General features: G+C 34.8%; 2 protein-coding genes and 1 non-coding gene across 4 annotated transcripts; 1 reads left to right on the top strand and 2 right to left on the bottom strand.

Moving 5' to 3' along the window:
- Window positions 1-28: 28 nt before the first annotated feature.
- Window positions 29-10,009, bottom strand: LOC120079719 (uncharacterized). 2 transcript variants are annotated; one of them, XR_016530114.1, is made up of 10 exons: window positions 9,815-10,001; window positions 9,665-9,713; window positions 3,552-3,658; window positions 3,192-3,237; window positions 1,676-1,810; window positions 1,474-1,563; window positions 1,239-1,352; window positions 1,075-1,158; window positions 835-995; window positions 29-469 (listed from the first exon to the last, which is right to left on the bottom strand). XR_016530114.1 is itself a non-coding variant. In XM_039034052.2 (10 exons), exons 1-10 carry the CDS (start codon window positions 9,925-9,927, stop codon window positions 271-273), a joined length of 1,002 nt encoding a protein of 333 aa, XP_038889980.2. In that variant the 5' UTR covers window positions 9,928-10,009; the 3' UTR covers window positions 29-270. The 2 variants fall into 2 exon arrangements, 1 of the variants encoding a protein (XP_038889980.2); XM_039034052.2 differs by having other exon boundaries at window positions 835-899; window positions 9,815-10,009.
- Window positions 10,010-10,076: 67 nt separating this feature from the next.
- TRNAK-CUU (transfer RNA lysine (anticodon CUU)) lies at window positions 10,077-10,149 on the top strand. Its single transcript has one exon. It is a non-coding gene; the product is annotated as a tRNA-Lys (tRNA).
- Window positions 10,150-14,015: 3,866 nt separating this feature from the next.
- Window positions 14,016-15,307, bottom strand: LOC120079488 (uncharacterized). Its single transcript, XM_039033690.2, has one exon. It carries the CDS (start codon window positions 15,116-15,118, stop codon window positions 14,366-14,368), a length of 753 nt encoding a protein of 250 aa, XP_038889618.1. The 5' UTR covers window positions 15,119-15,307; the 3' UTR covers window positions 14,016-14,365.
- Between the last annotated feature and the right edge of the window lie 1,082 nt (window positions 15,308-16,389).

The following is a 16,389-nucleotide window of genomic DNA, read 5'->3' as shown; positions in this document are numbered from 1 at the left end:
CTAGGAAAACATAGCCACACCACATGCATCAAAAGAAATAATCTGAGATGTGCTATATTAAATTTGAAAATTAATTGAAGAAGAAACAGTATAATATCAATTTGGTAAACGAAAATTTCCAGCATTATAGATGGGAATGATCAGCAATGGCTGGTTTAAATTCGTTCAGCTCTAAATTTTGCACACCACGGACTATTGCGGGTGAAATATGTACCGTATTGGTGAATTGTTCATTTTTCATCCCTTTTTTTTTTTCTTGGTCTGAGAAATTCAGTCGGATGCTGAGTTGAAAATTCTCCAGATTCTGGTTCTGTATCCGACCGACATGAGTGCGAGCTCCCAAAGCATGTTTAAAATGCTCCGTGGACTTAGCTTGGATCCAGGTATTTCAGACCAGTTCACAGATACTTCAATCATAGGAATGCCAAAAAATTTGCAGAGATAAACCAACTCAACATCAAAGCACCACCTGCAGGAAGTGAATCCTTAGTAGGTTAGTCCTGATCAAAATCAGCAATTTCATGGAAGCACAAATCAGAGATGAAAGTTTAATATAGCTGCTGAAAATGATTTATCATCAAGTGTATCATCAAGTGGAAGGATTAAGAAAGAGAACGGGAAACAAAATAAGCCAACAAAGTTCATTTGTTGCGGTTTTGCTCTCAGATTGAATGCAATCAATTCCACTATACTCACTGATTTACCATATTATTTCTGGTGTGGTCGCATGCTCCTAAAAGAGAGCGGGATCTACTCCGTATGACATGATAATCCAAACTAAAACCTCTAATAAGCAGTCGTGACTTAAAGAGAAAATATTGTAGAAGATCTTACCTCTTCAAACGAATGTTGGTAAACAGCTTCCTTCCAGCTGATCTCGTAAACATCTTAAAACCACACTGCATATAATCACAGTGATTGAAAGTCAGGAACAAAAAATGAAGCTTAGCAGCTTCAGCCAGTTGTTGGCATGAATCCGCACTATATCTGCATTACTGCACAGCAACATAAGCACAGAGATAATGGCACATATATACTAAGGAGCATATGCACGCAAACAGTGAGAAGAATCACCTGTGTATCCCGTATTCCAGGACCAGCAGTTAGAAGAACCACAAGATGAAAACCCTTCATCAAGAAATTGCGGTACCACTTCCTCTGAAAATTGAGAGAACCCATCAAATAAAAAATAAAGCTTAAATGATGAAGCTGAGATAACTGCAAGAGCAAAACTAAACTGTCGCCAGAGCCTTCTCCTCAAGATGAGCGCGGGAACCAAATGCAGCGATAGGAATATCAGATATTCTAATGCTTGGATCTCTTGAAGCTTCCTTCTTAACTACTGCATGGATCTGGAGGAGAAAAAAAATCATCTTGAATAACTATCACATTTTTGGAAGTCAGGGCTTTCGCTTACATAAGCTAACTTCATTGAAATAAATTGCACTTGAAAATGGATTGGTTTGTCGAAACCTGGTTTTCAAGTTTTTCTAGGTCAGTAATTTTGGTTGCTCCATCAGCATCCAGCATTAGAAGTAGCTCACCACGTGAGTGAAGCATTCCCTGCTTGATAATACCTTTTAGAAAGTGAGTCTCACAAATTGCCATAAAAAATGGTGTAAAGAAAATAGTAACCATACAAGTGTTGCAAACAAAGTGCGAAGTCCAAACTCACCTTTCTAATAGCTTCCCCTTTTCCATGATTTCTTCCAAGAAGTATAACCCTCACATTTTCGACAGAGTACTTCCTAACAAAATTAAAAGCTACACCTTTTGTTCCATCGACACTCCCATCATCAATTATTATCACCTATACAAGTCAAATGATTATATCTTCAGCAAAGGCAAAGCACACAAAGCATGATCAATTCAGCTTCATGCATTATATAACACCAGACCTTTCCATTCCTTTATCTCAGATGGATGGAGATGGGAAAACAATGAGCATTTATATCTTTTTAATGAGTTTCTATTTCTGTTTTAAAACAACGTAAAAATAAGCTTCCACCTTTGTTTAGTACGAAACAAAATCAATTTCTATGATTTATGTTTTTAAAATTTTTTTATTTAACCTAATTTCTATGATCTATTATACATTAAAAATGCTCAACCTGTTCTTAAGAAAACCTCAAACTTGGAACGAAGTTTCAGACCATTATCTTATCTCCTTTACAAATTATAAATTTACAAAAAGCATGACAAAACCAATTACCCTTAGTTTAAAAAAACATTCCTACAAAGATAATTTTGAAACATTAATGAAAAGTCAAAGATACTATTGCAAAGCATGACAAAACCAATTACACCCTTTGTTTAAAAAAAAACATTCCTACAAAGGTGATTTTGAAACGTTAATGAAAAGTCAAAGATATTATTGCAACTTTTGAAACAATAGGGGTATTTTTTAAATAATGAGAAGAAAAGTTCATTGCTTCAGTGTAATTTTTGTAATTTAGCCAATTTTATTTCATAATTTGGCTTCAGAAACATAATTCATCAGATAAACTAAAGTCTAAATAAATTTGAACTAAACATTATTAGATTTCAACTTTGGTGTTTTAAACAGTTTGTGTTCTGTAAGAAGTAGAACAAGTCTTCATTACAAAAATAGATTGAATCAAAGCAACAAGTTTTCAACAACATTCACAGTTTAGTAGAGGAATGCATCAGCCACAGTTCAGGAGCCGAAAGCATCATCTACAGTTAATAAAGTTTGAAAGGAAGAACCAAGGTTTTGTGGAAGTTTGCTTCTTGTGCGATAATATGAGGTATTTGGTTCGAATGGAACAGAACATTCGAAGATAAGTCTAGTGACTTCCTTATATTTCCCTGCTTCTTAGTAGTGACTAGTGTCATAGTTATAGCCAATTCTTTTGTAATTACTCCCTTCTAAAGATTCTTCCAGATGGGAAGGTATTTTTGTAAGTAGCTGCTTTTGGGAGCGGAATTCCTCTTCCCCCAACCCCGTAGGTTGTCTTTTCTTTCTCTTAATACATAGCTACAGGTTTCTTATTAAAAAATATAAAAATACAAAGAAGAAGAATATATCAAGGTATCACAAGCAATAAAATATTGACATGTAGAGTTTCATAAGCAACAAATCAACAATACAAATTTTCTTAAAGTTGTCCCGATCAATGCTCATGAACAGGAAACAAGAATAAAAGACACAGATGAAAAAAAGAAAATACCTCATAGGAATATGACTTGTCCTTTGCAGCACGTTGTTGAAGATAACTAAAACACAAAGGAGGAATGAGATTTTACTTTGTAAGTTTTTTAGGTCTACTAATATTTTCCATGAATTAGGAAAGATTGTGGCCTTTAAAAGTTGAGAAACATGCTCTTCACATCTTACTTTGCAAGTCGTATCTAGCTAAGTAGAGACTATTACCACAAAATTGAAAAATCCAAGAATTCAGAAAAATCTGAGTAGACAGGATTGGTATGCAGAGAAACCAATGTCAAAGAGAGCTAATAGGTATAAAAGACAAGAAGTAACAATATTTATATGGAAAGAATGAAATGCTTTATGTAATGTTTCAACTTACTTGATGGTTTCCTCGAGAGCTCCATGAAGCCTGTACTCTTCATTGAAAGCAGGGACGATCAAGGACATATACTTCTCAGCTGGATCGAAAATTGAGGGGCAAGGAACCTAAGGATTCAAGAAACTTGCTATCATGCATTCTAAAAACCACTTTGCATCGATTTTGATCCAAATATTACAAACATAAACATGATGTAATATCATTGCAATTTTGGAGCCCTTCCGTATTTAGGCAGTTTCTACAAGGACCCCTTTTATTTTATTTTATTTTTTTTCATTGCATTATTCTTTTTATGAGTTTGCTTATTAATTTTACTTAAAAGAATATTTTTTTTCTTATTACGGACTACTTGATGCAAATAAAATAAAAGTTTTAGTTTCAATCCTACTAAATATGGATTGACATTTACTTTGCGTGCGATTTATTTCTTGGCAAGAACTACAGTGTTCAATCCCTGCCTTTCTCTACTTAGCTTACAACATCGAACATCCTAACCAAACCTCTTACCACACTCTACAGTCTACCCGCTTTGAATTTTCACCAATTAAAAATCAAGCTCAAACTCAATATCTGGTGTGCACCCACTATTGGCTAGCCGGGTGTGAAGAGGATCCATTAGGTGCTGGCAGTGGTTGTTAAGTCGCAGTAAAATGTTTTGTTTTTTTTTTTTCTAATGAGTTGTTAGGCAGTAGTAAATTGTAAGAGAGTTTTGTTTGTCTGATTAACTGGGGTTGCTTTAGATAATTTTTAGAGTTGGAGAACTGCAAGACTTCATGCCTTAAATAATTGTACTCATTATCTGAATAATTTAACGAAAAGCGTTCAAGAAATTTTCCTTCCCCTGTTATCTTTTGAGTATTAGAGCCTTACAAAGGCCTACAAAATGTCGATCACTTTCTCAATCAGGCAAGATCAGATTGCTAAAATCCCATAAGTCATGGAGCTAATAAAATCAACAACTGAACATCCTGTGGCAGAAATCTGGGTCAAAATCTTAGGAACCATATACTGCCCACTATTAACTGCTGAAGGAACCTCAACTCAGGCTGTCCTGGTTCAGCGTTCAAGTTGCTTACATTGAGGTCGTAACACAAGTCTTCAATAGACTTCAGAAGGGCTTTGAAGAGGACTTAAGATTACATCGGGAACCCTCAAACAGAATTGAACAAGACCAAGTGCACCACTGATTACTGGAGCAGACAATGGGGATTTTAACCCCAAAAGGTACTAAATTCATCTTGTCGAACTGAAAGTTCAGTGGAAAAATATAGTCTATAATCACAAAGGATGAAGAACCTACTGCTTTGCTTAAAAACAAAGCTTGGAATCTATTTCCCCTCTCATCAGAATTAAATATCATTGGGAATAAATGGGTGTTCAAGGTGAAACTAAACTCAGATAATCCCTGCACAAGCTAAAAGCCAAGTTGGTTGGGGAAGGATAGGAATCAATGAAATGGTTAAATCTTCAACAATCTATTTTTTTCCTTTTTTGATTTTTTATAAGAAACAATTTCATTGATGCCATGAACTTACAAAAGATGGGGAGTCCCCAGTAGGGGGATCTACAAAGGACCTCTCCGATTAGAACTGAGGAAATAAAAGCTACAGGACCTCTCCGATTAGAACTGAGGAAAGAAAAGCTACAGTAATGAAAGAGTGCAAAACATTTACACCTGGTCACAATCACAACCAAACTAACTATAGCCTCAAAAAATCTATTGTAGGTGAGTCTCTTATATGGAAAGATCCTTAGCTTTCTTTCTAGCCAAAGAATCCAGCAAAATGTTCTAACAAAGTATTCCCAAAGAAGTTTCTTTTTCTTTTCGAAGGGATGACCACCCAAAGTGTATGCTAGGAATATGTTAGGCCCCAATTGTACATACATATGTTAGAAAGACTAAGAGAGGGCAAGGAAGTGTATTTGGGACCGGGTGAGAGTTAGTTTATTGAAAGGAGTTGAGAGTGGGGTCCACAAAGGTTGGGGGGAGGAGTGAGGTTTATATTGTGGGAGGGGCTAGGAGAAAGGGAGGGAAGTCAAAGAGTAAACTTCTCAAGAGTGAGAGGTAGGAGAGGAATCAATCATCTGAGATCGAGGACTGTGATTGTAGGCGATATTGTACTGTTTCTTTGAGTAATAATAAACGATACCTTTCATATTGGTATCAGAGCTTCACCCTAGGAAAATTTGGAAAAATTGCACAGAAGAGGATGCAGAAGATCTATGCGGTTGATGTGGAGGTCTCGAAAATGAGAGTTGAAATTCTAAGATCGACCTAAAATCAGGGTATCACCGGATTCAGATGAACCCAAGTGATGTGGAAAAGAGTGCATTTCGCACGCACGAAGGTCATTATGAATTTTTAGTCATGCCCTTCCGTTTGACTAATGCTCCATCAACCTTCCAAGCACTGATGAACCAGATATTTAAACCGTATCTGAGAAAATTTGTGCTAGTATTTTTCGATAACATCTTGGTGTATGGTAAAGACTTAGAGGAGCATGCGAAGCATCTTGATTGTGTGTTAGCTATTCTACGTGACAATGAGTTGTATGCTAACAGGAATAAATGCCAGTTTATGAGAGGGAAGATTGAGTATTTAGGGTATTTAATTTCCAGTAAGGGGGTGGAAGCAGATCTGGTAAAAGTTAGAGCTATGCTTGAATGGCCAACACCCACTTACATAAGGGAATTGAGGGGTTTTTTGGGACTCACTGGATACTACAGACGTTTTGTGCAAAATTATGGGAGCATCGCAGCATCGTTAACACAATTGTTAAAAAAAGGAGCTTATGATTGGTCCGAGGCTGCTCAAGAGGCATTTGAGAAATTAAAAAATGCTATGGTAACATTGCCTGTTCTTTCTTTACCCGATTTCAGTAAGCCCTTTGAGGTGGAAACCGATGCTTCTGGTTTTGGTTTGGAGGCTATATTGATGCAACAGAGGAGACCAATTGCTTACTTTAGCCATACTTTGTTTACCAGGGATCGCAACAAGCCAGTTTATAAGAGAGAATTGATGGATGTTGTTAAGGAAGTTCAGTGATGGCGTCCATATTTGTTGGAGTAGAAGTTTATGGTTATTACAGATCAACATTCTCTTAAGTATTTGTTGGAGCAGCGCGTGTCTCAACATAAAAAATGGTTATCAAAATTGCTTGGGTATGATTTTGAAGTACTCTATCATCCAGGGGTGGAGAATAAGGCAGCTGATGCTTTGTTTAGGAAGCTAGAGGAGGTGGGATTAGCTAATTTGACAGTTCCTACGTTGTTGGATATCGAGGTGATCAAAGAGGTGAAAAATTATCCTAAGTTGCAGGCGGTGGTACAAAAACTACTCACTGATGAAGATAGTGTCCCTCACTTTTCAGTGTAGCAAGGTGTATTGAGATTCAAAGGAAGAATTGTGCTTTCTAAGACTTCCACATTGATTCCTACCATCTTGCACACATACCATGATACGGTGTTTGGGGGGCACTCGGATTTTTTGCGCATTTATAAGCGCTTAGTAGGGGACTTGTATTGGGAGGGAATGAAGAATGATGTGAGAAAGTATGTTCAAGAGTGCTCTATTCGTCAGCAAAATAAGGCTCTGGCCATATCTCTAGCGGGGTTGTTGTTGCTCTTGGCTATCCCCAATGCTATTTGGGAGGACGTTTCAATGGATTTCATCGAAGGATTGCCCAAATCACATGGTTATCATGCTATCTTGGTTGTGGTGGACCGCTTATCTAAATATAGTCATTTCATTGGACTTAAGCATTCTTTTTCGACTAAGGTGGTAGAAGATGTGTTTGTTAAAGAGGTAGTCCATCTACATGGCTATCCTAGATCCCTTGTCTCTGATCGTGACAAAGTCTTTTTAAGTAAATTTTGGCAAGAATTGTTTAGGCTAACAGGGACTTAAACCGAAGCACAACTTACCATCCCCAATCGGATGGACAGACAGAGGTTGTGAATATGAGTGTGGAGGTCTATCTGCGATGTTTCTATGGGGATCGACATAAACAGTGGCATGCTTGGTTGCACTGGGCAGAATATTGGTATAATACCACGTTTCACATTTCCATTGGAATTATGCCATTTCAAGTTGTGTATGGTCGACAAACTCCAGCTTTGATCTACTATGGAGAGCAGGCTACCTCTACTTCTAGTTTGGATCAGCAACTACGAGAAAGGTATGTAATGTTACGTGTTTTGAAGGATCATTTGGCAGCCGCTCAAGGTCGGATGAAAAAGTTTGCTGATAGGAGGAAGAGGGAAGTTGAATTTGTTGTTGGGGATCATGTCTATTTGAAGCTTCATCCATATCGTCAGACTTCGGTGGCTGGCCAACGGAATGAGAAATTGTCTCCCAAATATTTTGGGCCATAACAGATTGTGGATCGTGTAGGGACATTGGCTTATCGATTGTTGTTGCCCACTGGGGCAAACATTCATCTCGCGTTTCATGTTTCCCAGTTGAAGAAGGCTATGGGGCCACGGCAAGAAGTTCAATCGATCTTCCACCGTTGTTTGATAATATGGAATGGCTTACTAAACCAAAAGAGGTTTTTGGTTATCGCAAAAATCCTTCTACAAGGCACTGAGAAGTATTGATTGGTTAGGAGGGCTTGCCACAACATGAAGCTACTTGGGAAGTATTTGAAGATTTTCAGCAGCAATTCCCTGACCTTGAGGACAAGGTGAAGTTGGAGGCGGGAAGTAATGTTAGGCCCCAAATTGTACATACATATGCTAGAAAGAATAGGAGAGGGCAAGGAAGTGTGTTGGTGGGACCACAAGTGAGAGATAGTTGTATTGAAAGGAGTTGAGAGTGGGTCCACAAGGGTTGGGGGGAGGAGTGAAGGTTATATGGTGGGAGAAGCGTAGGAGAAAGGGAGGGAAGTCTGAGAATAAACTTCTCGAGAGCGAGAGATAGGAGAGGGATCGATCGTCTAAGATCGAGGATTGTGATTGTAGGCGATATTATACTGTTTCTTTGAGTAATAATAAATGATACCTTTCAGAATATCTTTGGAGCCTGTGGTAGGTCATCTTCCAATGAAAGGAAATCTGCAAGTGGTTTCAAAAAATCCTTGCAAAAACACAATCTGTAAGGACTGATGATATGATTCTTCAACCATCAAATCATCCCTGCCAATTACCATATCAGCAACAAGAGACCTAGGCTTTGCTCCTTTTTCTTTTTTCTTTTTCTTTTTTTTTCTTCTTCTTCTTCTTCTATTTTGTTTTTGATTAGTGAGGATGGGACATGAACCAATTGGCATTCTCTTTTCTACGGGAAACAAAAATCATAAAAAAGAAATTGGATATAAATAGCTCGTTTTTCATGAATAGTTTAAAACAGATTTGTATGTGCTTCTAGAAGGTTATGTGGACCTAAAAGAAACCTGAACATGAATGCGAGCTACACAAGGCCTTGTATGGTCTAAAACAAGCTCCAAGGTTCGAAAGGTTAAGAACGACTTCTATTAAGTTTGGGCTGCATGACTCAAAACGGATTCTTCCATATGTGTGTTCAAAGAAGCTACAACTCGTTTTAATCTCATTCATGTTGGTAATATATTAATTAGAGAAAATACCAAAGCAATGATGAAAGAGCCCATTACAGATTGGAACAAACTCCTTGTATTGAAACATCTCGGTATGTATTACCTTTTGGGATTATAAGAGATGGAATTACATTTTAGAAGCATTTGGTCGGCAGACTGTCTTTCCTAGCAATATTCGGGACTTTCTTTCTCTTGTGTTCAATGTGAATCCATTCAAAAAGGAAAGGGAAACACATAGGCTAAACTCCATCGGCTTTTTTGTAGTCTATATGGCTTGCGCGAAATGCCAGCATTTCTACAGACAAGGAACAAGATCTCCAACCTATCCTATCCTCACATCAACTACTTTTTTATCCCTGTCATGGTGTAAATTGAGCGCACAATTTGTAAAGCTATGAAGGTACATATAACATACAATCCTACGATCAAATTCTAGATTGTTTGACTAAACCACTAGCTGCCTATAAATTCAACTTCTTCAAAGACAATCTTGGAGTGATTGAGAGTCGATTTTAAACGTATAATTTAATCTTTCAGGCGATGATCAAAAAGTGTTACCCGTTTCAACGAGTTTGGGTCCTCGAAGATTGCTGGAGCTTCAACGTGCCTGAAACAAATCAACAACGAATGAGCACAACAAAAACCTCATCTAAACAGGTATATGAGAAATTGCAATTCAAATCAATGACGAATGCTGCAGTAGCGTACTGGTGATTGAATCTCCTCCTGTAAGCTTCAATGATGACAGCAGATATCAAACCTACTGCAATACAAAGAGCAAGGCTAATCAAAATGAACAGTATCGTCCATGGATACTCCATTCTGTAGCTCAAATTGCAGCGGAAGCCAAGAGAGGTTGGCGCTACTCCGCCCTTCAGCAGTCAACAACCGGAGTTTGTAGAAAGATTAAAAAAAAGGAAGAAAAGCTAAATTCAAATTTATTCTATTATGTGAAGAAACGAAACAACTAGCCCGTCTAGCTCAGTCGGTAGAGCGCAAGGCTCTTAACCTTGTGGTCGTGGGTTCGAGCCCCACGGTGGGCGTTACATTTTTTTGTTATTCCCCTGAACCAAAGTGTGGGCCTGTGAGGCTTTTAATGCTCTTTTGTATATTGGGCTTGGCTATTTTTCCTACATATTAGACTTTCTTTTTTCTTTTTTTTTTTTGGGTTAAAAAACCACTCCTATCCCTAAGCTTTTGTAGAATATCATTTTAATCGATGAACCTTGGTTTTTAACGATTTAGTCCCAATACTTTAGGTTTTGTAACAATTAAGTCCATGAATTTTATATGTAAATTTGGTTCTTGTACTTAAAATTTGTAACGATTTATTCCCTATTGTTAAAATTAATGTTAAGACTTAATGAGATTCTTGCCTAGAGTAAATAGATAAACTAATTATATAATCAATATTTACAAATTACAAAGTATCTACATCATGAAATAATAAAATCGATATTTAATTTTCATGATTCTTTTACGATAGGGACTAAATACTTTTATATTACCATCACATAGTAAAGTTCAAAGTCGAGATATCCAAGGGTGAGGCAGGATCGGGATGTCATTCCCTATCTCCATCCTCGCTCCCCATTTCATTTCTCATCCCGTGAAATTCCCAACGAGGATCAGAGCGAGGATCGGAAAATTTTTTCTGTTAATTTTTTAAAAAGAAAAACCAATTAATTTAAAGTGGCAATTGCAACTTTAATTATAAAAAAATGGAAATTTGGAGCGTGTTCCTTGTTTTTGCTTTTTTGCAAACATGAAAAATTCTACCCATGTGGGCATAATTCACTGACTTCCGCCTGGAATTTGATTGCTATCTGATTTCTATATGATTATTATGTGATTGTTGTCAATCTTTGGATTGTTGTCTGATTAGTATTTAATTCCTTTTTATTCTTAGACGCATAGTTAGTTATTTTTTATATTTTCGGTCGATTGTCTTCTGATTGCCTATTGATTACCCTTGGTTTCTGATATTGCCTATTGATTGAGTATTATGATAGGGGTAACACATATCAATTAGATAACAATCATATGTCATCAAATAGAAATCACAAAATACTTAATATCTAATGAACAATCACATAGAAATCACATGGTAATCAGAAAGAAATCACAAAGTACTTAATTTCTAAGAAAAGTCACATGATAATCAAAGATGACAATCAAATAATAATCATATATATATCCTAAGACAATTAGGAAATATTTAATATCTCATGCAAATCAAAACTCACACCTAATATAATTGATTTGGAAATGGAGAAAAGGAAAATTTAGGGAAGAATCTGAAACCGCATTAGAAGAAAAAGGCAAATAAATATTTTTTTAAAAAAAATCAATATGATGTGGTTTGGTTCTCACCATCAAAATTGGAAAAGGTGAAAATTACTACAAAAAAAAGTATTAGTTGTCTAAAAACAAACCTAGACACCAAAAAGAAAATAAAGAGAGTTTTTTCATATGTATATATATATATATATATATATATATATATATTGGAAATTACAAAAAAATTGGGATAAAGAAGTAAAGATTGGTATATATATATATATATATATATATTGGAAATTACAAAAAAATTGGGATAAAGAAGTAAAGATTGGTTTAAGAAATTAACTAAAGAAAGAAAGAAGAGAGATATGATGATGAACTAAAGAGGCAGATGCAATATCGAAAAGAGAGGAGGACGTGTCATGCCTGTAATAACAAAAAAAAAAATAAATAAATAAATAACTTGAAGTCACTTCTTTGCTTTTTTAAATTGTATTTGCATACAATTTTCCTAATTAAGATAAATTTTAATTAAATAATTAACTCCATGACTAAATCATATTATGATTTATTTTACATAATAATTGAAAAAGATAAATTACTCAAATTTTGGTCTAAAAAAATTAATCAACTTTTTTAGTAAAAAAATAAATATAAATCAAATTATTTATCTATATAATTTAAATTTAAATAATTAATTTAAATATATCCATTATCTTAACCAATAAACAATCAAAATTTAAATTTAAATATAATATTTATGTAATAATAATATAACATTAAATAATTATACTAAATAAATAAATAGAGACTAATCGATGCGAGAATGGGACATGGGCAATGGAGAACGCATTCCTCGTCCCCGTCCCCGTCCCTGTTTAGCTCATAGAAAATTTTTTCTCCCACCCCCTCCCTCATCCCGCCTAATCGGGGAATCCCTATCCCATCCCTAAAAATTGGACATTTCTAGTTCAAAAACTAAATTGTTACAATATTGAAAGTAATTTACAAAATCATAACAAATTAAAGTTTATGAACAAAATTGTTACTAGCTTCTCACTTCTATTACAATAAAAGATTATTAATCCAAGTGGCTTCATGGCAAGGATGATGAAATACATAGCGATTTGAGTGTAAATATTTGAGGCATCTTTAGTAAATAATGATAAATTTTTGTTAGGACTTACGACAACAAATCTATGTATATTTATTGAATGAAACACATTGTCTATCTTTGGTCTAAAATTGAATGATTTTGCCAATGGTTTTCCATTCAAGAAGCCTTATACAAATGAGTAGTATATGCTCAGAATTGTCTACATTTCTACTCATACAAAATTATATATACGTCCTAATCATTCTCTCTTTTAGACAAAAAAAAAAAAAAAAAAAGTATCCTTTCAAATAGATTTAACGTCAATCCTTTTCCATCAAATTTTAAGGAAGTAGTACCTATTAAGATTAAATAAAACTTTCCATACTTTACAATCAAGTAATATTGTTTACCTTAGAAATAAGCTCCTTCCCACGTGATTATATTTTTCTTTTCACTTAAAAACAAATTAGTTATGTACCATTGAAGTCATTAATTGATATTGTTTATCTCTAAGTCGAAGGTTCAATTCTCCATCATATAGTTATTGTACTAAAAAAAATCAACATAATCCTATTAATCTTTTAACTATACTATTTTGAGCATAACTCCCTATTACTATAATTTCAAAAGTTAATGTTTCGATATTATCTAAGTGTCAAATGATTCGTTATCAAATTTAAGTATCACCATTGTCATATGTTTATTCAAAGCAAGTGAAGTGAAACTTCTCTACAATTTCTCAATTCCAAATAATGCTGTCTCCTTATCTCTTTCAACTAATTCAAACCCAAAAAGAGAGAAAATTGAACAAGTTGAAGCTGACAAATTATGATTCACTGAAAATTCTTCATTTCTTAGGAAAATAATGATACCCCATTAGGATAAAAATGCCTGCAGAGAAGCGTAACCATACACATGAAAGCTTCCATTTTATTCAAGTGGTGGTAGTGGTGTACTTGATCATGATGACTCGTGGTGCGATAAAGCTCACTGAAAAGGGGCCCTCTCTCTCGACATGATTAATGCCATGGAGTACGGGGAATCCGAAAAAGCTAAGTCTTCTTTCTTTCTTTCTTCCTTCTCTCTTTAATTTCTTAGACCACAAAGTTATTATGGTGCTGCAGGATTTTGACCTCACTGTTTTTAATTGTACCACCACTCACATGCATCAAGTGTTTGATATAATGCCACAGAGAAAAAAGAAAAGTAGGAAATTAGAAATTTCGTTGATTTGTTCCAATTTCATTAATGGGTTTTGTCTGAATTATGAAATGAATGTGATGTTTTTGGCGTTTGGATGAATCTATTGGGGATTTGACACTTCATGGTATGTGAAAACAATTTTGTTCTGGGACTCTGTGGATTTCAGTTTTAGCATCTTCTGGGATTGCAATGACACTGTTATATGCTAACATGCAAACATGCAATGTAATTCATAGCTAAGTAGAGATCTTTAAGGAATTACTAAAGAAGAACAGAATTTGGAGATAAAGATTAGGAAAGGGAGTGAAATGGGGAAAAGGGCAGGGATTTTGTGGTCTGTAGATGCAAAATCTTCATAATTTATCTGTAAGTACATAGAGAATTCCATGTTGGTGAAGAGTGGATACTCTTCCATTTCAACTTTCACAAAGCAAACTGTGTATACAATCACAACAAAGACAGATATGGGCACAGAGAAAATGTATACAACCAGTATAAGAAGTAGTCTGACTAATCTTATTCATTCTACGGTACAAATGTTCATCTTGGAAAAAAAAATGAAAAAGAAGAGGAGTGTGAACAAATAAACCAATTACCAATTACCAATCAATCCCTTCTGCTTGGCTAATATTGATTATGATGGAGGAAAATGAATAACAATATAATTAGAGGAGAGGCTAATAAGCCATTGCAACAGGAGGTACAGCAAAGCTGATGGTTCTCTGATTAGGCATAGCGAGCATAGCAGTGTGATCCAAGAAATCTTTAAGAGCAACAACAGATTCCAAAATAGTTCTCAAATCATCAGTACAAGAAAACCCAAAACACCCTTCCCTTCTAACTGCATAAACATAAAAAGTTATGCACCCTTTTCTGAATTTGAACCGAGCCATCTCACATCCACTTAGCCCTCTAATCATCTTCTTGTTCACTTCGCCTAAAGGGATTTCTGTTGGCCAAACACGATCTATGGCTGTTTTCATGGTCTCATTTTCAAACACAAAGAGAAGAACTTTGGATTTCTTAGTGCCAAGTCCTAGAGTGAGGGTGTGCCAAGCATGGTGAGCAAGGATTGTGAAGTTTGTAGGAATGAAAGCTGTGGCTGATGGGAACGGCGGTTTGTGGCCGGAATTTCTGGTGGTAGCCGGAAAAGAGAGGAGCTGGAGGAGCTCTAGAGGCCTAGCTCGCCGGATTGTAAAGGATTTAACAATGAATTGGCCACCAAATCTAAGACCCTTTACATCAGAGCTTGGCTTGAAAGAGAAATCAGAGGCTGATTTTGTGTTTTGATCATTTGGGTGTTGATGTTTTTGCTTCTTGTTGTTCTTCTTGCTCTTCTTTTTCTCTGTTTCTTCCATGTCTTGTTCTTCTTTGCGCCCTTCTTTCTTCTCCTTCGTGGTGATGGGTTTTGTTGTTTCTGCTGATTTCATAATTAAAAAACCAATCTTCTGCTTTTCATGGTACAATCAACTGTGTGATGTGTCTCCTTTATTAGGCTTCCTTTGTTTCAATTCAAGATTTTTTACTGTTTAAAAAAAAGGAAAATCATTTTATTTTCCTCAAGTTGAGCCAAAATTTCTCTCTCTTATTCCACTGATCCCTTTGTTTAATTTATTTTTTCTATAATACACATATATTGTATAATAGAATGATATAGAATTCTAAAAATGATTAAACCTGTTGTTTATTATCTACACATCAGATATTCCTCCATTATTTTAATTGACATTATCAATATATTTAATTGTTGAAAGTGGTTGGGGTTGGGAATTATAATATAAAGTTAAATTAAGGTCTTGAGTAACCATCTTTATTCTTATTTGGCCACTTAGCTTAATGATGATGAATTTTTCCATCCTTAACTAATGAATTGTTAACTTAGAAACATCACAACTCATAAAGATAGAAAGAGAGCAAGATGGTGTTGCACAAAGTCGTTATCAAATGTTGTATCAATATCACCGTGTTTGGTGGGAATTAGATCCTAACCATTAGTACCTAGATCAGATTCCCATTCTCTAATATTAAATTTTAGTTTTTAAATTTGAATTACAAGTTTCATCTTCAAGTTTAAGATTGTCTACCAAGTTTTTTTTTTTTTTTTAATCTAATATATAATACGTTTTGAATTTTGAATGGTACTATAAAGGTCCTAGAATCTTCAATTTTATGTGATCTACTTACATTTTTTAATTCTATTTGTTAAGATCAATGATTTACTGGACATAAAATTGAGTGTTTGTATATTTATTTAACGTTTTTAAAAGTTTGAGAAAATACTAGACACAAACGTGTGACTTCAGTGACTAAACTTGTATTTAAACAAATTTTTAGTTTTTAACTATAAACTCATTTAGTAGCTATTTCATCTCATTTTTTACATTTTTTTTCTTTTGTAATATTATTGTTCTTCCTAAATTTAGAGGTAAAGTACAAATACGTTGTTAGGGACTTCTAGCATAGAAAGTTATAAATAATATTGGTTAAAATACCATTTTGATTCTTGTACTTTAAAATTTGTAATATTGTTGTTTTTTCAAAAAAAAAAATACAAAACAAATATTTTTGAAAATATTCATATAAACTATGCAATATTTGTTGTAAATACTTCTCTTGAAGAGATGCATTGAGAAAATCTTCTATACACCTTAAAAAAATAATATGAAAGCTAACTGGGTAAACAAACTTGGGTGACAATGCG

Source organism: Benincasa hispida, chromosome 6 (assembly GCF_027475165.1).
Source record: "Benincasa hispida cultivar pf3 chromosome 6, pf3_genome.v1.1, whole genome shotgun sequence".
In the NCBI taxonomy this organism is placed as follows: Eukaryota; Viridiplantae; Streptophyta; class Magnoliopsida; order Cucurbitales; family Cucurbitaceae; genus Benincasa; species Benincasa hispida.
This window is presented reverse-complemented; position numbering and strand designations above follow the sequence as displayed.